Source organism: Microcebus murinus, chromosome 10 (assembly GCF_040939455.1).
Source record: "Microcebus murinus isolate Inina chromosome 10, M.murinus_Inina_mat1.0, whole genome shotgun sequence".
Lineage (NCBI taxonomy): Eukaryota > Metazoa > Chordata > Mammalia > Primates > Cheirogaleidae > Microcebus > Microcebus murinus.
Genome location: NC_134113.1, coordinates 9129196 through 9145092, shown reverse-complemented (window position 1 = coordinate 9145092; position 15897 = coordinate 9129196). Strand labels below are relative to the sequence as shown.

Genomic DNA, 15897 nt, shown 5'->3' with positions numbered 1-15897 from the left:
TTATTTGGGCCGTTGGTCACCAGGTCCTGGTGCTCATGGTCAGTGAGCACCCCCGCCCCAAGTGACACATCCTCTCCCCTCAGGTGCCTGTGCCAGCCTCCCGCACCGGAATTGCCCAGGGTGGTCATTAAAATAGGTCGCTGAGCCCTACCCCCAAACTACTGGCCCAGAATCCCTGGGGTGAACACTAATCAGTCACACACAGGGGGCATGGACAGGCACCCACTAGTGTTACTTGGCACAAACGTGAGATTTACCAGAAAACTGAGCAGAGAGTAGCAGTAGCACGTAGGTGATTAGTAGCAGCAGGCGCATCCTTGTTAGAAAGGGGCTGTGGCGCCAGTGGCTGGGTCGGCTTCTTGCTAAGCTGCTTAGAAGATGAAGGGAATGAGTCTCCAAGAATATCCGAGTCTGTCTCTCCCCAGCAGGTCATTAGAGCCCAGCGGGAGAAGAGGATCAAGGAGAACTTGAACAGCATGTCCAAGGAAGGTCCTGGTCCCTACAGTTTGGGGTCACAGAACACTCCCCTCCCTATGCTGATGGAGGCCACCTGGACAGGCCCCTGACTCCAACACTGCCTCAAGCAGCTCTGCGGCCCCTCCTGCCCCCACTTCAGATGGAACATGGTTAGAGACCACGGGCAGACCACCCCGGCTTCTACCATCATCTCTTCTCCACTGAAGGCTGACTCTGGTCTGCACCATTCATTCACTCAACATGTACCTGTCCTTCAGCTCCTCTGTTCCCCACACTGTGCCTGCTGGGAAGGGTCTAGCCTGCCTTCCCCCAGTGCTGCAGCCACAGCCTCCCACATGTGACAGGCATCTGACCTCACCTGGCTGCTCAGGAGAGCACAAGCCCCGGGTGCGGGTGGGGTGGGGGCAGGAGCCTCACCACAGCCTGAACCTCTCTGCCTATGGCAAGCCCCATGCTCCCCAGGGGAGGGCTGCAGCAGTACCTCCCCCACTGTCCCCAGACCTTGGGGTCTGCTTCCCTGGGACAAAGCCCTCAGTGCTAATTTTGCTTCAAGGGCCACCTTCTCTGCTGTGGCTGCCACCCACAGGGGAGGAAGGTACCTTTGGGGTGTGTCAGCAGAGGCTGGGTGGACAGCTGTGTGGGTGGCCGCCTACTGGGGCTGGAGGACTCTTGCCTAGAGCTCTCAGACCCGGGCTGGGAGATGGGGGCAGGGAGGGTGGCCCTTGGGGCAGGAGGAGATGGAGACACCCGGTAAGTCAGATCAGCAGCACACACACAGCTCCTGGGTCCACGTTTATTAGGACCCGAAAGCCACTCAGAAGCCTTCTTCCTGCTTCTGGAGGTGTGGCTCCTGCGGGCCCAGTGACTGGCCTTGCTCCACAGCAAACAGCCCGAGGCCCTACCCGGGCAAAAGCAAACAAAACAGTCAGAAATGTTCCTTTCCGGCGGGGGCAGATGGCTTCCCCAAAGCCCGCACAAGTCCGCTCCGGTCTGAGTGAAAATCCTCCCCAGGACTTCCCCCTCGCCAGCTCCACTCCAGCCTCCACCTGGCTCCAGCTCCGGGGCCTCCTCAAGCCAGGCCGGCCCCGCACCGCCCTCTGCTGGCCGAGCGGCGCATGGCACGCGGGGGCCGCGCACGCAGCCACGCAGCCGCAGCCAGGGCAGAGGCGGCTGGGCCCTGGCACTGTGCCCTCCAGGGAGCCTAGCTGCCGAAGTATTCCAGCTGGAACTTCTGGAAGTCTTCCTCGGTGAACACGGTGCCCTCGGCCTTCTTCTTCTTCTTCTTAGTCTTGGCCACAGGCCGGTCACAGGCCTTGCGACCTCGGTTCTGGCGCAGAATCTGGGGGTTACAGGAGTGGGGGCACATAATTTCCACCGACAGGAGAGCAAACAGGACCACGTGGGGCCCGGGGAGGACCGCACTGGACAGGGCTGGGCCAGCCTCCCACCACTCCTCTGCCCGTCAGGGGTGGGCCTGACTTCCACCCTATGCTCTGCACTGAGACCCTGATGGGTCCTAGGGAAGCCCCCATGACCCCCCAGTCCCCTTCCCATAGGCCAGCCCCTGGCCCACCAACAAACCTGCTGGGTCACGGACTCAGCCACCGTGCTTCTCGCACTGGTCATAAACTTCAGGTTTTCTCTGAGGTGGTCTCGACACTCTCGCTTCTGGTACTCAGCTGCAGGTGGCAGGCAGGGATTGTCATTGTCCAGGACTCAAGTCCTGGAAGACTTCTGGGTCCCCAGCCCATGGCCCTGCCAAAGGCCCCACTGTCTCTTCCCTGGATTACTGCAAAAGCCTGGGCTCTTCTCCGTCAAATGCACTCTCCACACAGACCCTGCTCGAAGCACCCCTGGCTCCCACTCGCCCACGTGACTTATGCACTCAGTCAACAAGTATGTCCTGAGCACCACTGCGTGTCAGGCACTGGGCATACAGCAGGGAACAGAATGGGCAACACCCTGGCCTTCCTGGAGCTTACATGCGGGTGGGAAGAGCAATGGGAAACAAGGTAAATGGTATTTTGGAGGGTGATACATTTTATGGAGAAAAACAGAATAGCAAACAGGAAAGGGAATGCTAGGTGAAGGGTTGCAATTTTACAAAGGAGGGTCCGCTGAAATGACATCTGAGCAAAGACTGGAAGGAGAGAGTTGTGGATATCTGAGGGAAGCGTGTCTGTCTGGGTAGAGTGAACAGCCAGCACAATGGCCACAAAGCAGAAATGTGACAAATGTGTTTGAAGAACAGAAAATGGCTGGAGTGAGGAGGAGAGCAGGAAGAGATGAAGTTGGAGTGGGGGCAGATCACGTAGGGCCTCTTCAGGCACCGTAAGACCCTGGCTTTTACTGGGCACAACAGGAGCCACGGAAGGGTCTAGGCAGAGAGACAAGGTCTGACTTGTAATTCTATAGGATCACTTCAGTTGCTGCTAAGAACAAGACTACTAGGGGAGAGGGTGAGTGGAAAGTGGGAGACCAGTTAGGCTTTCGCAGTAATCCAGGCTAGAGACAATGTAGCTTAGACCAAGGTGGCAGCCACAGAGGTGTGCTCTAGACTGGCAGCTGAGGCCTGTCACTGCTCTCGTATATCCGTCATGTGCCAAAACTCGTGCTGGATACCACGGCCACAGGCAAGCCCAATGGAGGTCTGTGCCTCGAGGAGCTCCCAGTCCAACAGGACAGGCAGTGAAGTGAACCCAGCGACAGGGTGGCAAGACAAGGGCTCGGATGGATGGGAGTGACCTCTGGCATCCTATGCTCCTGCTTCATGGCAAGTATCACTGGGACTCAAAAGCATCTGTCCCACTTTCCTACCTCTAAGCTTTTGCTCATGCTGTATTTCCTCCTTGGAATTCATAATTTTTTTTAACAAATACCTGAACACCTTTTAGGCATCATGCCCTGGGAATTCAAAGACACAATAGGGCCAAGTGCAGTGGCTCATGCCTATAATCTCAGAGCTTTGGGGAGGCCAGGGTGGGAGGCCCACTTGAGGCCAGGAGCTCCAGACCAGCAGCTGGATGTGGTCCCAGCTATAGTCCCAGCTACTGGGGAGCCTGAGGCAGAAGGATGGTTTGAGCTCAGGAGTTTGGGGCTACAGTGGCTATGATGATGCCACTGCACTCTAGCCTCGGCAACAGACTGAAACCCTGTTCCTCTTGGCAAAAAACTAAAACAGGGAGTTCACCAAGTCCTGACACATGTCCAAATATTACCATCCTGCCCGCACCTGCTCACCCGTCTTTATGCCTTGCTAAGTGACAACACATCCCCCAAGATACTCCATTAGAAACTGAGCTCCATCTTCACAGCCATTTCATCACCACAGCCTGTCAATGCCCCTCCTCATGCATCCTCCACCTGTTACCTCTCCCGCCATAGCCACTGCCAGGCCACAGCACCTCCCACTTGAATGGAGTAGGTAACAGCAAGACTCTGGAGACATCCTGCCTGGTTTCTACCTGTACCACCCGGGCAGGTGTCCATTTCTGCACCTGTAAAATGGGGGTGACAGTAGTACCAACCTCATGGGGCTGCTGTAAGGATTAAATTAACACCGGACTCCCAGGTATTAAATTATCTGCTAAGTGCTCCATCTCTGACCCTTGTTCACTGCATGTCACCTTTACCAGCCTTCTTTCTTTCAAGTTCTCAAAGGCAATGAGCCCCTTTCTGACTCAGGACCTCTGCACACGCTGTTATTCCTAGAATAACTCTTCTACTTTTCACCTGGCTAGCGCTAATACTTCCTTCAGCTCTCAGCTTAAATGTGGCTTCCTCAGAGAAGGCTGATTTGGCCTTTTATTCTAAGGCCCCATCAGAGTACTCTGGTCTTTTGCTTCATAGACTTCAATGCACTTCGCAACTATATGCTGGGTTTGAGATTCTTTTATGCTTCTCTCCCCACTAGGGCTGCAGCCCATGAGACCGAGGCAATGTGTTTCGTTTACCTGGTATGTCCAGGACCCCGTATTCTAGCAATACCTGGCGAACGTTTCAAGCCTTGCCTCAAGCGCCACCCCATTCAGGCGCAGCCCCCGACTCCACAGGCAGCACTTCCAGCTCCTTCCCGAACTCACCTAGAGCCGACTTGGGCACTTTTCCCTTGGCCGAGTTTCGCAGTATCTGGGCACGCGTCGCCTTCGCCTTCTGAGTCCGCTTCGCCGGAGCCCCGCTCGGCTTGGCCTGGCCTGGCGCGGCCCGGGGGGCTGTTGGAGAAGAGAGAGGACTGGACCCGAGTCCGAGGGCGCGCTTTCCATCCCGCTGAGGCTAAAACCTACCTGGATCGCTCCCCACCCTGGGGGTCCCGCCCGCAGCCACCGCCACCCTCCTGCCTGCGCCGGACTTCCCCTAGCAGCCCTCCTCACCCTCGGACTCCGCCAGCAGCTCCAGGCCCCGCCGCAGCAGGGCCGCGGACATAGCTGCGTCGCGCCCCCTCACGAGCCTCGCACTACTTCCGCTTGAGCCACTGTCCTCGTCTCGGCGGAAACCTGAGCAGGAGCCGAGGGTTCCGGAGAGAGCGGGCGGAAGTGCCCACCTTCCTTAGGACGCATGCGTCTACTATGGAGCAGGAAGAGGGGCGGAGACTAGAGGCGGGTCCAAGGCGCTGAAGGACACTCTAGTTGTCCAATCCCAACGCAACCAGTGCCTTGCGAGTCAGGCCACGCCTTCTCCCGGAAGCCGTCCACAGCCAGCTCAGCGTGGTTGGTCCATCCTCTCGGGTCTCGCCTCTCCGCAGTGTTGGAGGCCGGAACCGGGCGGAGTGTTGGTTGTCTCAACTCCTACGAAAGGGGAAGATGTGAGGCTGGGTCTTTTAAATATGCTCCGGCCAGAGCAACGTGTCTCACAGATCGAGTGCGGCATGAGAATCCAGCTGTCTTCCATCCAGCCAGACATACAAGACATTGCCAAAAATGCAAAACAATGTATTTTTGAAGAACACAATTATTTTTATTAAAGTATATTATTTATGATACCAAGCAACGAGTTTGTTATTGCTATTTTTTTTAATTTCGGCATATTATGGGGGTACAGATTTTAAGGATTCTATTATTGCTATTTTAAGTAAATTAATGAACATTTAAAATTGTTTCTCAGGTTTAGTCACTAACATGGGTGGGAACCGTTCCCGCCGTTTTACAGGTGAGGACACAGGGGCACCGGGAGGGTAAGGAGCCTGCCAGTCACACGGGTGGTGCCTGGCCCCCGCATTCGGGACAGCCGTGCTGTGGCGCCCGGCGGGCCCGTGCAGTCGGGGCGGGGCGAGGGCGCTGAGCGGCGCGGGAGGCGGGAGTGTGCAGGCCGGAGTGGCCCGGAGGAGAGGTGAGGGGCCGCGCTGGGTGGGATGGTCTGGAGGGCTGCGACCCGTGGGTCTGCGCTGGGGGCAGTGGGGGCCCTGGAGCCCGCGGGGTGGCCAGACGCGCGCCTCTTCCCTGCTTCAGAAAGAGCCGGCTGTTTCCTTATTTATGACGTTTGCTGTCGATATCCCCACCCACACCCCACGGTAAGCTCCTCAAGGGCAGGGGGCTCTGTTCCGTTCACTGTCATACCCCTGGCGCCCGGACAGTCGCGGCACACAGTAAGCGCTCCGTGAACGCACGCTCCGAATGGCTGAGGCTGAGCGCGGGCCGCCGGCCGGCCGCAGGCGGAGAGGCTCACGAGGTGCTGGCGAGCGCGGCTGCCCTCGGAGGGCAGAGGGCGGAGCTCTGTCGTTCTCCCGCTCTGGGCTGGGCGCCCCGGCCCCCGGCGTGGGGATCCCTCTGGCGCGGGTGGATCCCCGCAGCCTCCCCTGCCGAGCCCGGCTCTCCACCACGGAGTCTGCCGACGCGGTGGCCACTAGGTGGCGCCGCAGGACAGCTTTCTCGTGAGCTGCAGCTCCGCGCCCGGTCTGCCGCCGCTCCGCGTGGGTTCGGGTTGGGAGCGTGGGGTCCGGACGCCCCGCGGTTTCGGCTGGCTCCTGGCATCCAGCACCGCGTGGTCCCGGCTTTCTGCTGTCTCTGTCCCTTGGCCTTCCATGCCCACGGCCAGACAGCCCTCCCTGGCCTGGCCTGGCCTGGCCTGGGCAGAGTGGGTGGGGAAACTGAGGAAGAGCCATGAGACTGGGCTGCCCAGGAGGAGGGGAGGACTTCTTCCGGAAAAGCTTGCGAATGGCAACTGGACACTCACTGTTAGGGAGGCTGCAGGGAGTTGTGTGACCTAGGCAATCCGTTAACAGAGTGCCTCAGTTTCCTCATCTGTTAAATGGGGCTTGGTAGTACAGTAGCTCCCTGGCAGGACACACGTGAGGAGCCAGTAATGAATACTTACAGAGCACCCAGGGCCTGGGAGGGTCAGTGCCCACTGACTGCAGACAGTGTCACAGGCGGGCCCACTGTGCTGGCATTCTATGGTCTCCTGCTCTGGGCGGAACAGGTCAGCAGGGGGCGCCGCTGTGGGGCCCAAGTGGGTCGCTCCACAGCCCACATTTGGACGCCTAGGACCTGCCAGTCTTGTCCTGGGCCCCTGGCGGGTCAAGCTCCAAGAGGGCAGCTTCCTCCTGTGTCCCTGGGGAGAGAGCGAGTGACGAGGTCTCACAGGCGGCTTCCTGTCCTGGTGGCATGACCATGGGCTGCTCTGAGCCTCAGCCCCCACGCGGGTCCCTCCCGCCCCTGGCCCCTCAGCTGCAGCCTTCGGCCACTTAGAGGAGCCCTCACCGCCCAGGCCAGCCCTGTCCACTGCCAGCCTCCCCGCCGGCTGGGAGGGAGGGGCCTTCTGCAAGATCGCACCCCGCTTGAAGGGCAGAGTCCCCGCTAGAGCCCGGGTCTCCGAGGCCTGAGCAAGAGTGTGAGTGTGAGCGTGAGTGTGAGCATGAGCGAGTGTGAGCAGACGTGAGCGCGTGCGAGAGCGTGCGTGGTCTTCTGAACCCTGTGTTGGGGGCCCCTGGGGTGGTCATTTGCTTTTGCTTTTCTCTGTCCATCTTTCTTTTTTTTTCGGTTTTTAAAATTTTTTCTTTTAAGGTGGCACAGGCCATCTAGGTTCTGAATGTCCGTCTTTCTTTCCATCTCCGTGTCTCCTCACCATCTTGTCCTTCTGTCTGTCTTCCTTCTCTCCTGTCTGTCCCTCAGGTGTCCCCATCCCCACGCTTCTGGCTTCTTATCACATCCATGCTGAAAACCCAGTGGGATTTCCAGTGGCCTTCCCGCCGCCTGTCCTCTCCCTGGTCCTGCGTCACTGCCACCCTCGCTCCTTCTCACTGTCACTTCCAGGTCCACGGTGGCTCTGAAGCGTGCTCACCCAGAGAAAGGCCGTCTCTGCTGTCTGGGTCCACGGTGGCGGGAGAGTGGGCTCCTGGCCGCTGTCCCCGCGGCTGTGTCTCCCGCGGTCTCGGGCTTGCTGCTCTCACAGGTGCTGCTGGTGTCTCCGTCCTGGTGCTCCCCGGGTGCTCCGCGCTGCCTCTCCTCCTCAGCGCTTCCCAGGCCAGTGGCCTCTGGGTGGGGGAGGAGACGCTAGGGACGGGAGATGTCCCGTCTCGGGCAGTGCTGGGGGTCCCAGTGGTCCGGGGCCGACACAGGTGCCCTGGGTGCCACAGGGCCACGGCTCACACAGCTGTGTGCCCGCAGCATGCTGCCTCCCTTCCTGGCCCGTTTCCTCCTTGGCGATTGGGCTGTGACAAGTGCTGTCCAGCCCTCCGCCCAGGGCTGAGGGTTGGGGCGCAGAGCTCCTGGCTCCTGGGTCCTGCGGTCTGGGGGGAACACGAGCTCCAGAGCTAGGCCGCACAAGTGTAAATTCTTGCTTTTCCACTCACACTAGCTGTGTGACCTTGGGAAAATCATATAACCTCTCTGTGCCTCAGTTTCCTCATTTGTGAGTTGACTATAATAATAATCTCTACCTCACAGGGCTGCTGCAGGGATTGGGTGCAAGGCGCTCTGAATTACCACTGGGCACAGAATACGCGCTATATGTTTGTAAATAAGTGCTTGCTATGTGGTCCGGCGGGGTGGCGGTGGGACCTGTGCCCATGTCTGTGAGGGTGACATGCACGTGTCTGTGGCCACCGGATTTCCGTGCCCTGTGATCAGACGTGGGTAGGCTGGAGGCCACAGAGGGTAATGCTCGAGAGCTTGGGGTCCGCCGGGCTGCGCTCAAACGCAGCCTTCGTGCTACCGGCCGTGTGACCTGGGAGGTCACTGCCATCTCTGAGCTTTGAGGTGGGGGCTGGAGGGGCCTCGCTCGTGGTCAGGCGCAGGGTGCGGTGCAAGGTGGCATGGAATGTGCCCAGCTGGCCCCTGGCAGTTAATCATGTCGCCATTCGACAGCCACCTCCGTGTCCCAGGAGCCAGGCTGCGTGCAGGCGGTGGTCTTTTGGGTGAACCAGGGGCTCCATCGGCCGGTGTGGGACCCCAGGGTTTGCGGGGTTCAGGATGCTGCACACAGACAGCGGCAGGCCCCGGGGACAGCAGCCTCATCTGGGGGCCCACGCACAGGCACAGTGGCTTCTTTTCAGTGATTTGAAAAGGTCAAATGGCTGGCCCGACAGATTTTCATTTTTTATATAAATTAATTTTTCTCTCTCCCGCCGCGAGCACAGCCTGTGGTCACGTATGACTGATTTTAAGAACATAATAAAGACACAAGAAGAAGTTGCTGGAAATTCTCCATGAAGATCTGGGGTCAGACAGTGACCTTGGGTGGGGTCAAAGGTGGGATCTTCTTAATGCCTCAACCCTGACCCGCCAGAGACAGCTCTGCCACTGAGTTGCTGCGTGACCTTGGGCACGTCTCTTCCCTCTCTGGGGTAAGATGGGGCAGGTCCCCAGTCCGGCCAGGCCCTCAGGGCCACAGAGATGTTGCGAAGGTACAGGGAGAGGAAGGAGTGAGCTTGGAAGACTTGGGGGAGTTCTTGGGGGGCACCCAGTAAGCAAACACCCTGCTCCTGAGCCAGCTTGTACCCGATAAACTCTCCAGTAGGGACGCTGGCAGAGTGGATGGAGCCCAGGCTTTGGGGACTTGCCCTCATGTAAGATTATTATTATTATTATTATTATTTTGAGACAGGGTCTCCTCTGTCACCTGGGCTGCAGTGTAGTGGTGTCTTCATAGCTCACTGCAACCTCAAACAAAGCCCTGAGCTCAAGTGATCCTCCTGCCTCAGCCTCCCAAGTAGCTGGGACTACAGGCGTGAGCCCATGCCTGGCCTCTCATCATGAGATCCTGAATAATCTAGATCTCTGGATCCAGAGATCCAGATCTCTGCTCTGGGCCTCAGTATTTCCATCTGGGCAGTGGGGACAGACACTGCCGCGCAGGTGGGGTCGGAGTGCTGTGGGGGAGCAGGTGTCACTAGAGGACTTTGGTGGGGAGAGAGCAGGGAGTGGGCTGGTTCTGGGCCTCAGTGGGCTCTGTGGTGGGGGGTTCTGGCTCCCAGGGGGTAGAGAGGGAATGGGGAGAGTTCTGTCCCTTCCAGCCTCAGCCCTTTCATGCTAATTACATCTCCATTAAAATGCAAATATCCAACAAACGCCCCAGAATGGAGGCCCTGTTGCCATGGCAACTGGAGGGGGCGGAAAGCCATTCTCCCATCTTCTGATCCTTCCGGACCAAGCTGGGGCCTGCCTGGAAGCCCATCTCCTCCCTGACTCAGAGCTCTGAGCATCTCACCCACAGCCTGGGGGGCTCCTGCCCTGAGGCTGGATCTTCAGGGAAAGGGAGCTGGGCAACCTTGCACAAACCATTTCCTCTTCTTGGCCTCAGTTTCCCCATCTGCAAATTGGAGATGGCAAGGCCTCTCTTGCAGGGTTGCCCTGGGGATTCACTGAATTAATGTAGGAGCCATCGGGAAAGGGGTCTGCCTTCCAGATGCAGTTCCGGGGTACTCACTGAACCATGGCCTTGACGTCTCACTGTATGGGATCAAGACTGTCTCTGGCCTTGGAGTTCTAGCCTCTGCTCCATCTGTGAACGAGCCAAGAGATGATGTAGGAGTGTAGGCTCAATTCTTTAGGCTGAAACTTCCCTCATACTAATCCTGTAGCCATTTAACTTTACGCTGTTCTTTCCTTATACGGGGTATATGGATATCTGAAGATTGAGGGTGGTCTTTGTGTGGGAAAGAATGAATATATGGAGGAAATAGTTGTTTCCCTTTTTGCCTCTACAGCTAGGAAGCTCAGATTGAAATGTATTATTCAGCTGTCATAAGTGTAATTTATTATATGATTGTATTATATATTCCTGAATTATTCCACTATAATAAATGTTCATTTCAACTTTCTAGTACATCTAGTGCACTCTTAATCCCTAAATGGTTTCCGATCTTTTAGTGCTAGAGCAATCCCCTTTAGAGATAGCTGAGAGTATAAATTATAAATCAGCAATTATGACACAGAGAGGAAGTAAGCGCGGCTACTCAGTGCAAACCTTTCAGCCCCTTCGCCTCAGTGATTGTGATCTTATGCTAAGTGCCAGGAGGGGAAGAGGCGGGTGGAGGGGGCATCAGGGCTGTAAACGTGTCTGCGTGTCTGCGTTGATTGTGGCTCTCAGTGCTGAGCTGCGGAGCGTGCATTCCGTCAGGGGCGGGGGAGGGCTGAGCCGGTCTCTGAGGAGCTTGTTATTGAACAAGATGGGGTCTCGGTTGCCAAGAGAGTATATGTCACTCCCTCGCCAGTCACGCCAGTCACGCAGGACCCTGTCCAGTGCTTGCCCCGCCTCCTCTCCCTCCACCCGGCTTCCTCTGCAATGAGGAGGGGCCAGGATTGAGTTCTGGCTAGTGGAACATTGGTGGAGGGAATGGCGCCACCCTAGGCCTGCCCTGGCCCCTAAAAGCATCCCTTGTAACAGCTAGCTCATTTTCCTTGCTCCGAAGGCCTTGGAGCCATCTGCTGCAGGTGGCAGGGAGCTGGACTGTGACACATATAAACAATAAGCCGTTATTGTTTATACAATAAGCTCTGAGATTTGAGGGCCTATCTGTCGTGGCAGCATAGCTTTACATATACCGACTCAAACACTTCCCGGTTCCTCTCCTGGCAGTCCCACTGCAGCCCCCCAGGGAGGCAGGTGGGGGCTCTGGGATGACCTGTGCTGCCTGTGCAGAGGCAGAGCAGGGAGGAAGGACTTTGTCACGGCCTTGGAGTCCTGCCAGAGGCTCAGCCTTCCAGAACGTGGTGTCTCGGCCGGCACTTCCTGGCCGGGAGCTGCAGCTTGAGGCCTCATGGGTGTTCTGAGCCCTCGGCCAGGCCTCCCGGGGTTTCCTTAACTGCAGAACAGAGGGTCCTGAGGTAGCTTAGAGGGGGGACTTAGAGAGGAACAAGAGTCGGGCTGGGGCTCTCATGTGGCCCCACCATGTCCTTGTTGGCAGCCCATGAGAGTCAGCCTCCCCACGCCCTCTGCCAGCCCAGCAAAGGTGCAAAAAAGTTGTGAATCTGTTCACCCCCCACGGGCGGAGCCAAGGTGCTGGGCACAAGGGCTGGGTGGGTGGTGGAGACATCCCCGCACCCCAGAGCTCCAGGCTGGGTGTGTCCTGAGGGTGCATCTGCACGAGGAGCCCCGGGCCAAGAGTCAGGATGAGGCCAGAGGGGAAGCAGATCTCAGAGGAGAAAGGAGAGGCAAAGATAGGGCCAACAAGCTCCACCAAGGACCCCCACTAGGGGCCGGTTCACCCCTTCTCACCCCATCTGATCCGAGGCGGCCAGTACTCCCTGAGTCTCTGCTTTGTACCCCATCCCGTAAGCATGGTGGCTTCCAGCATGGACTCCGCAGCCATATGGCCTGGATCAGAACCTGTCTGTGACCCAGGGCCAGAAACTTACCTGCCTGTGCCTCAGTTTCCTCCTCTGCACAACGAAAAGAATGATAACACCCACCTCAAAGCATTGTCCCAAGGGTCAGGTGATGTGGAGCCTCTAGCCTGGCCTGTAGTAGGGGTCGCTCCCCAGGTGGCAGCTGTCTAAATTGCCTTTGACACCCCCTTCCCCTCCCCCAGCCCCTAGGCCCCTTTCCAGGCTGTGGGTCTGTGGTTCTTGCACTTAGCACCCTGCTCAGTCTTGCTCATTGTCTGTCTGCCCCTGTGGGGACGTGAGCTCCGCAGGGCTCCCATCTGTCTTGTCCTCCTGCCGGAGCCACAGAGCCCCTAGTAGGGCCTGGCAGATGCAGTGCCTACTGTGTGCCAGGGGCTGCGTGGAGTGCAGGGGGTGGAGTGCGAGCCGGCGAGGGGGTGGGTACGGGCAGTGCCAGCAGAGCGAGGCGCAGGTGGAGGGAAGGCTGGTTGGCGGCGGGAGAGCTCACCAGTGGTGTGGCTGTGGTCGTGGGGAGATCACCCCTTTGTGGGCAGCCTGTTCCCTGGCAGGGTGGCTCTGAGACTCGGGATGTTCTCCCGGAGCTGGGATGAGGTCAGCTCCTGGTGCCCACAGTGTCTGCCAAGTTCTGTGCTCGGTGAGGTCACGGCCCTGGAATTGCCCAGAGAGGAGGCCAAAGCCTTGGCAGCCTCAGCCCAGCAGGGAGTCCTGGGGTGGCCAACCCTTGCTGGGGCCCTGGCATGGTGGACACTGGCAGGAGATGTCCCCAGAGCGTCCTGAGCAGCTTGACTCAATTCGCCTCCTGAGAAGTGGACGCGAGGGGGCTGAGGGCTTTGGCGTCCATGCCAGCTCAGACCTCTCCCTGGGCCCCCACCGCCACGTCTCCGTGGCCTGCTGGACGCTGCCTCCTGCATGTCCCACGGACCTCTCCACCTCCCTTGTCCCGAATGGAGCTTATTCTCCTCCCGGAAACCTGCCCCTCCTGTCTCACCCCAGCCAGGAATCGGGGTGCCATTCTCCCCTCCTCCCCAACCCCCTACACGGGGACTCACCCAGGCCTGTCAATCCAACCTTCAGACTCTCCCCTCCTCCCCACCCCCAGCTGGGGCCAGCGGCCCCTCTCCTGCACAGCCCCTGGCTCAGCCCCCAGTTTCGTAGAGGCCCAGTGGGGGGCAGGCGGTGGTTGGCAGCTTTTGCCTGCCCAGCTGGTGGCCCACGTGCCTTTGGGGTCTGTGCTGCCCCACCTACCTTCCCCTGGGTTGGCGACACCCCACTGTCCCATGCAATCATTTGCGCCTGGGGCCCCACCACTTCGGCACAGACAGTTTGCTGCACCAACAGGCCGGTAGGACCCATCAGTCTCGGGGTGCTGAGGCCTCAGCTGGGCCCCGGTCGCAAGCCTTGTCCCAGAATCGCACCCTCCTCTGCCTCGGCCCTCCCTTGTTCTCTGCCAGATGTCCTCCTCCTGTGTCCTTCCAGGCCTGGTCACTGACTCCACCCCACCCCGCTTCCCTGATCTTCCCTGGGGAGGGGAGCGGAGCGTGATGGTTAAGAGCGAGGCTCTGGAGCCTCCTGGGTTCAAATCCTGGCTCCACCATCCAAGCACTGTGTGACCTGGGACAAATGATTTAAATTTCTGTGTTTAGTTTCCTCATCTATAAACTGTGCTGAACAATCATACCTACCCAGGGGGTTGCTGTGGGGATTCAACGAGCACATTCTAAGTGCGGCACGAATGGAGCTACCATGTTTTGGTAAGTGCCCGTCCACCTGCAAAGTGCCGTCTCAGTTGAGGTCTCATCCTCACACGTGATCTGCGGCACAGCGCCAGGCCCATGTGACAGATGAGAATATGAGGCGCACACCTGCGCGGTGCAGGGGAGGGGCCGAGGTCTGGGAGTCAGACGTGGGTGTGCGTTGCGCCTGGCCATTTCCGGTGCACCTGGGGGGGTGGGGAGGATGTCCCCTCTGTCCCAGTGGGGGTCCTGATCCTCAGACGCAGCATTATAAGCCTCACCTGGCAGCGTTCTGAGAAGCCAGCCCTTCCTGGGGGTAGGACGTTTACTCAGGTGACTCACCCCCTGGTCCCCAAGCTCCTCATCTGTACAATGGGTTGGTAACAGCTGTCCCTACCCCTGGGGCTGCTGTGACGATGAAATGAGTTAATACCTGCAAGTGCCTGCAATGCAATAAATACCATGTGCTTGTTATTATTATTATTAGTTTAGTGAAATTTGCACATATGGGCAATATTTTCCAGACACTTCCAGGAGATTCATGGGCCTGTTGATGCTCATCCCCAGAGTGTCGCCATTCCTGGATCAGATGTCACCTGGGACTCCACGTTAGGGGTGCTACGTGCTGGGTGTGACAGGCCCCTGTGGCGGTGGAGCTTGGGGTCCCGGTTGTGCCTCTTACCTGCCCACGGGCTCAGGCAAACTCTCCTTTGCGCCTCGGGCATCTCTTGTGCAGATGGTGATGCTGTGAGGTTTAAAGTTAGGTTGGATAAAGTGCCCGACAGGAGAAGACCCTTAAGAAAGGATCACGGCGACTGTGGCACTCCACAACCCCTTCCCGCTGTGTGTGTGCCTGTCAAGCCTTCACACACCAGCTGGGGGCTCCCCCTTGGCCCCCCCACCTCATGTCTGGCCCAAAGCCCAAGTCTGCAGAGGGTTTCTCGTGGGGAAGGCAGGCGGTCCACATGGCCCCGGGAAGATGAGACCCTTTATCCTCTCCTGCTCCCCTCTCTGAGACAGGAAAGGAACCCTCCCTGCCTCTCGGGAGCTAAGGGTGTTCCTGCAGATTCCAGCTCACTGCTCCTTAGAGACCTGGATGAATTAAAGATGTAATTAAACCAGGAGTCGTTCATCATTTGGAGGCTAGAGTCCTGTGGCAGGTGGGGCCAGGCTGGGCCGTCCTCCCACCAGGGCTCACAGAGTGTCCTCTGAGGGGTGTATGTGGCCAGGTGGGAGCCCAAGGGTCTAGGAGAGAGAGCGGGCCCACCTCTCTTCCTCCTACGCAGAGGACCCTGGCCGCAGTCGCAGATGCCCACTGTCTCCCGGGACAGTCTTGCACAAGGCCCTTCCTCCAGCCTCAGTTTTCTCATCTGCAAAATGAGACAAAGGGGGAGGGAAGATTCTATTAAATTGTCTGTGAGGTTGTTTTACACAGTAAGTTTCTATCTAAAGACTTGAAGACCTCTTTCCCTGGAAGATCTGCAATACCCTTCTTGCTTGGGAAGTCAGTTTGCACCCCCGCCCCAATGCCGGGCCATTTAGCCTAGTAGTTTTCTCTTGTAGAAGGAAAAGAAAGTAAGTGAGTGGGTGTGGCAGGCTCTGAGTTAGCTGCTGGGGGCACAGACATGAGTTGTGATATTTCCTGCAGAAGCTTCCTGCCCAGTAGGGGGGACAGAGGAGGAAGAGGGAGGGAGGAAGGCACCAGGCTGGGGGAACAGCATGTGCAAAGGCCTGAGGCACGAGACAGCGCGGGGATGGGAGCGTGTAACTGGACCATTGGGGGCACAGGTGTGTGCCGAGAAAGGAGGGCCCCGGGCCCTGAGTGTGACAGAGGAAGGAGGGATGGGGCTCCTCTATTTCCCAGAGGAAAACAAAAATTTCCAAACTGTCAGAAATGTGACGGAGCT

General features: G+C 58.1%; 1 protein-coding gene and 1 long non-coding RNA gene across 3 annotated transcripts in view; one reads left to right on the top strand and one right to left on the bottom strand.

Annotated features, from left to right (window-relative positions):
* Positions 1-1256: 1256 nt before the first annotated feature.
* RPS19BP1 (ribosomal protein S19 binding protein 1) overlaps positions 1257-15897 on the bottom strand; it is a 211555-nt gene continuing 196914 nt past the window's right edge. The window contains exons 2-5 of one of the 2 annotated variants that reach the window (XM_076006976.1): positions 4848-4920; positions 4560-4688; positions 2059-2156; positions 1257-1816 (exon numbers count right to left, since the gene is read on the bottom strand). In XM_076006976.1, the coding sequence (XP_075863091.1) occupies positions 1679-1816; positions 2059-2156; positions 4560-4688; positions 4848-4899 (417 nt within the window). In that variant the 5' untranslated portion in view covers positions 4900-4920 and the 3' untranslated portion in view covers positions 1257-1678. Of the gene's footprint in view, positions 1817-2058; positions 2157-4559; positions 4689-4847; positions 5248-15897 lie in introns of those variants that run through there. The other variant, XM_020287791.2, reaches the window with a different exon arrangement.
* On the top strand, positions 5502-15101 carry LOC142873327 (uncharacterized). The gene is made up of 3 exons (XR_012921371.1): positions 5502-5802; positions 13901-14008; positions 14515-15101. It is a non-coding gene; the product is annotated as an uncharacterized LOC142873327 (long non-coding RNA).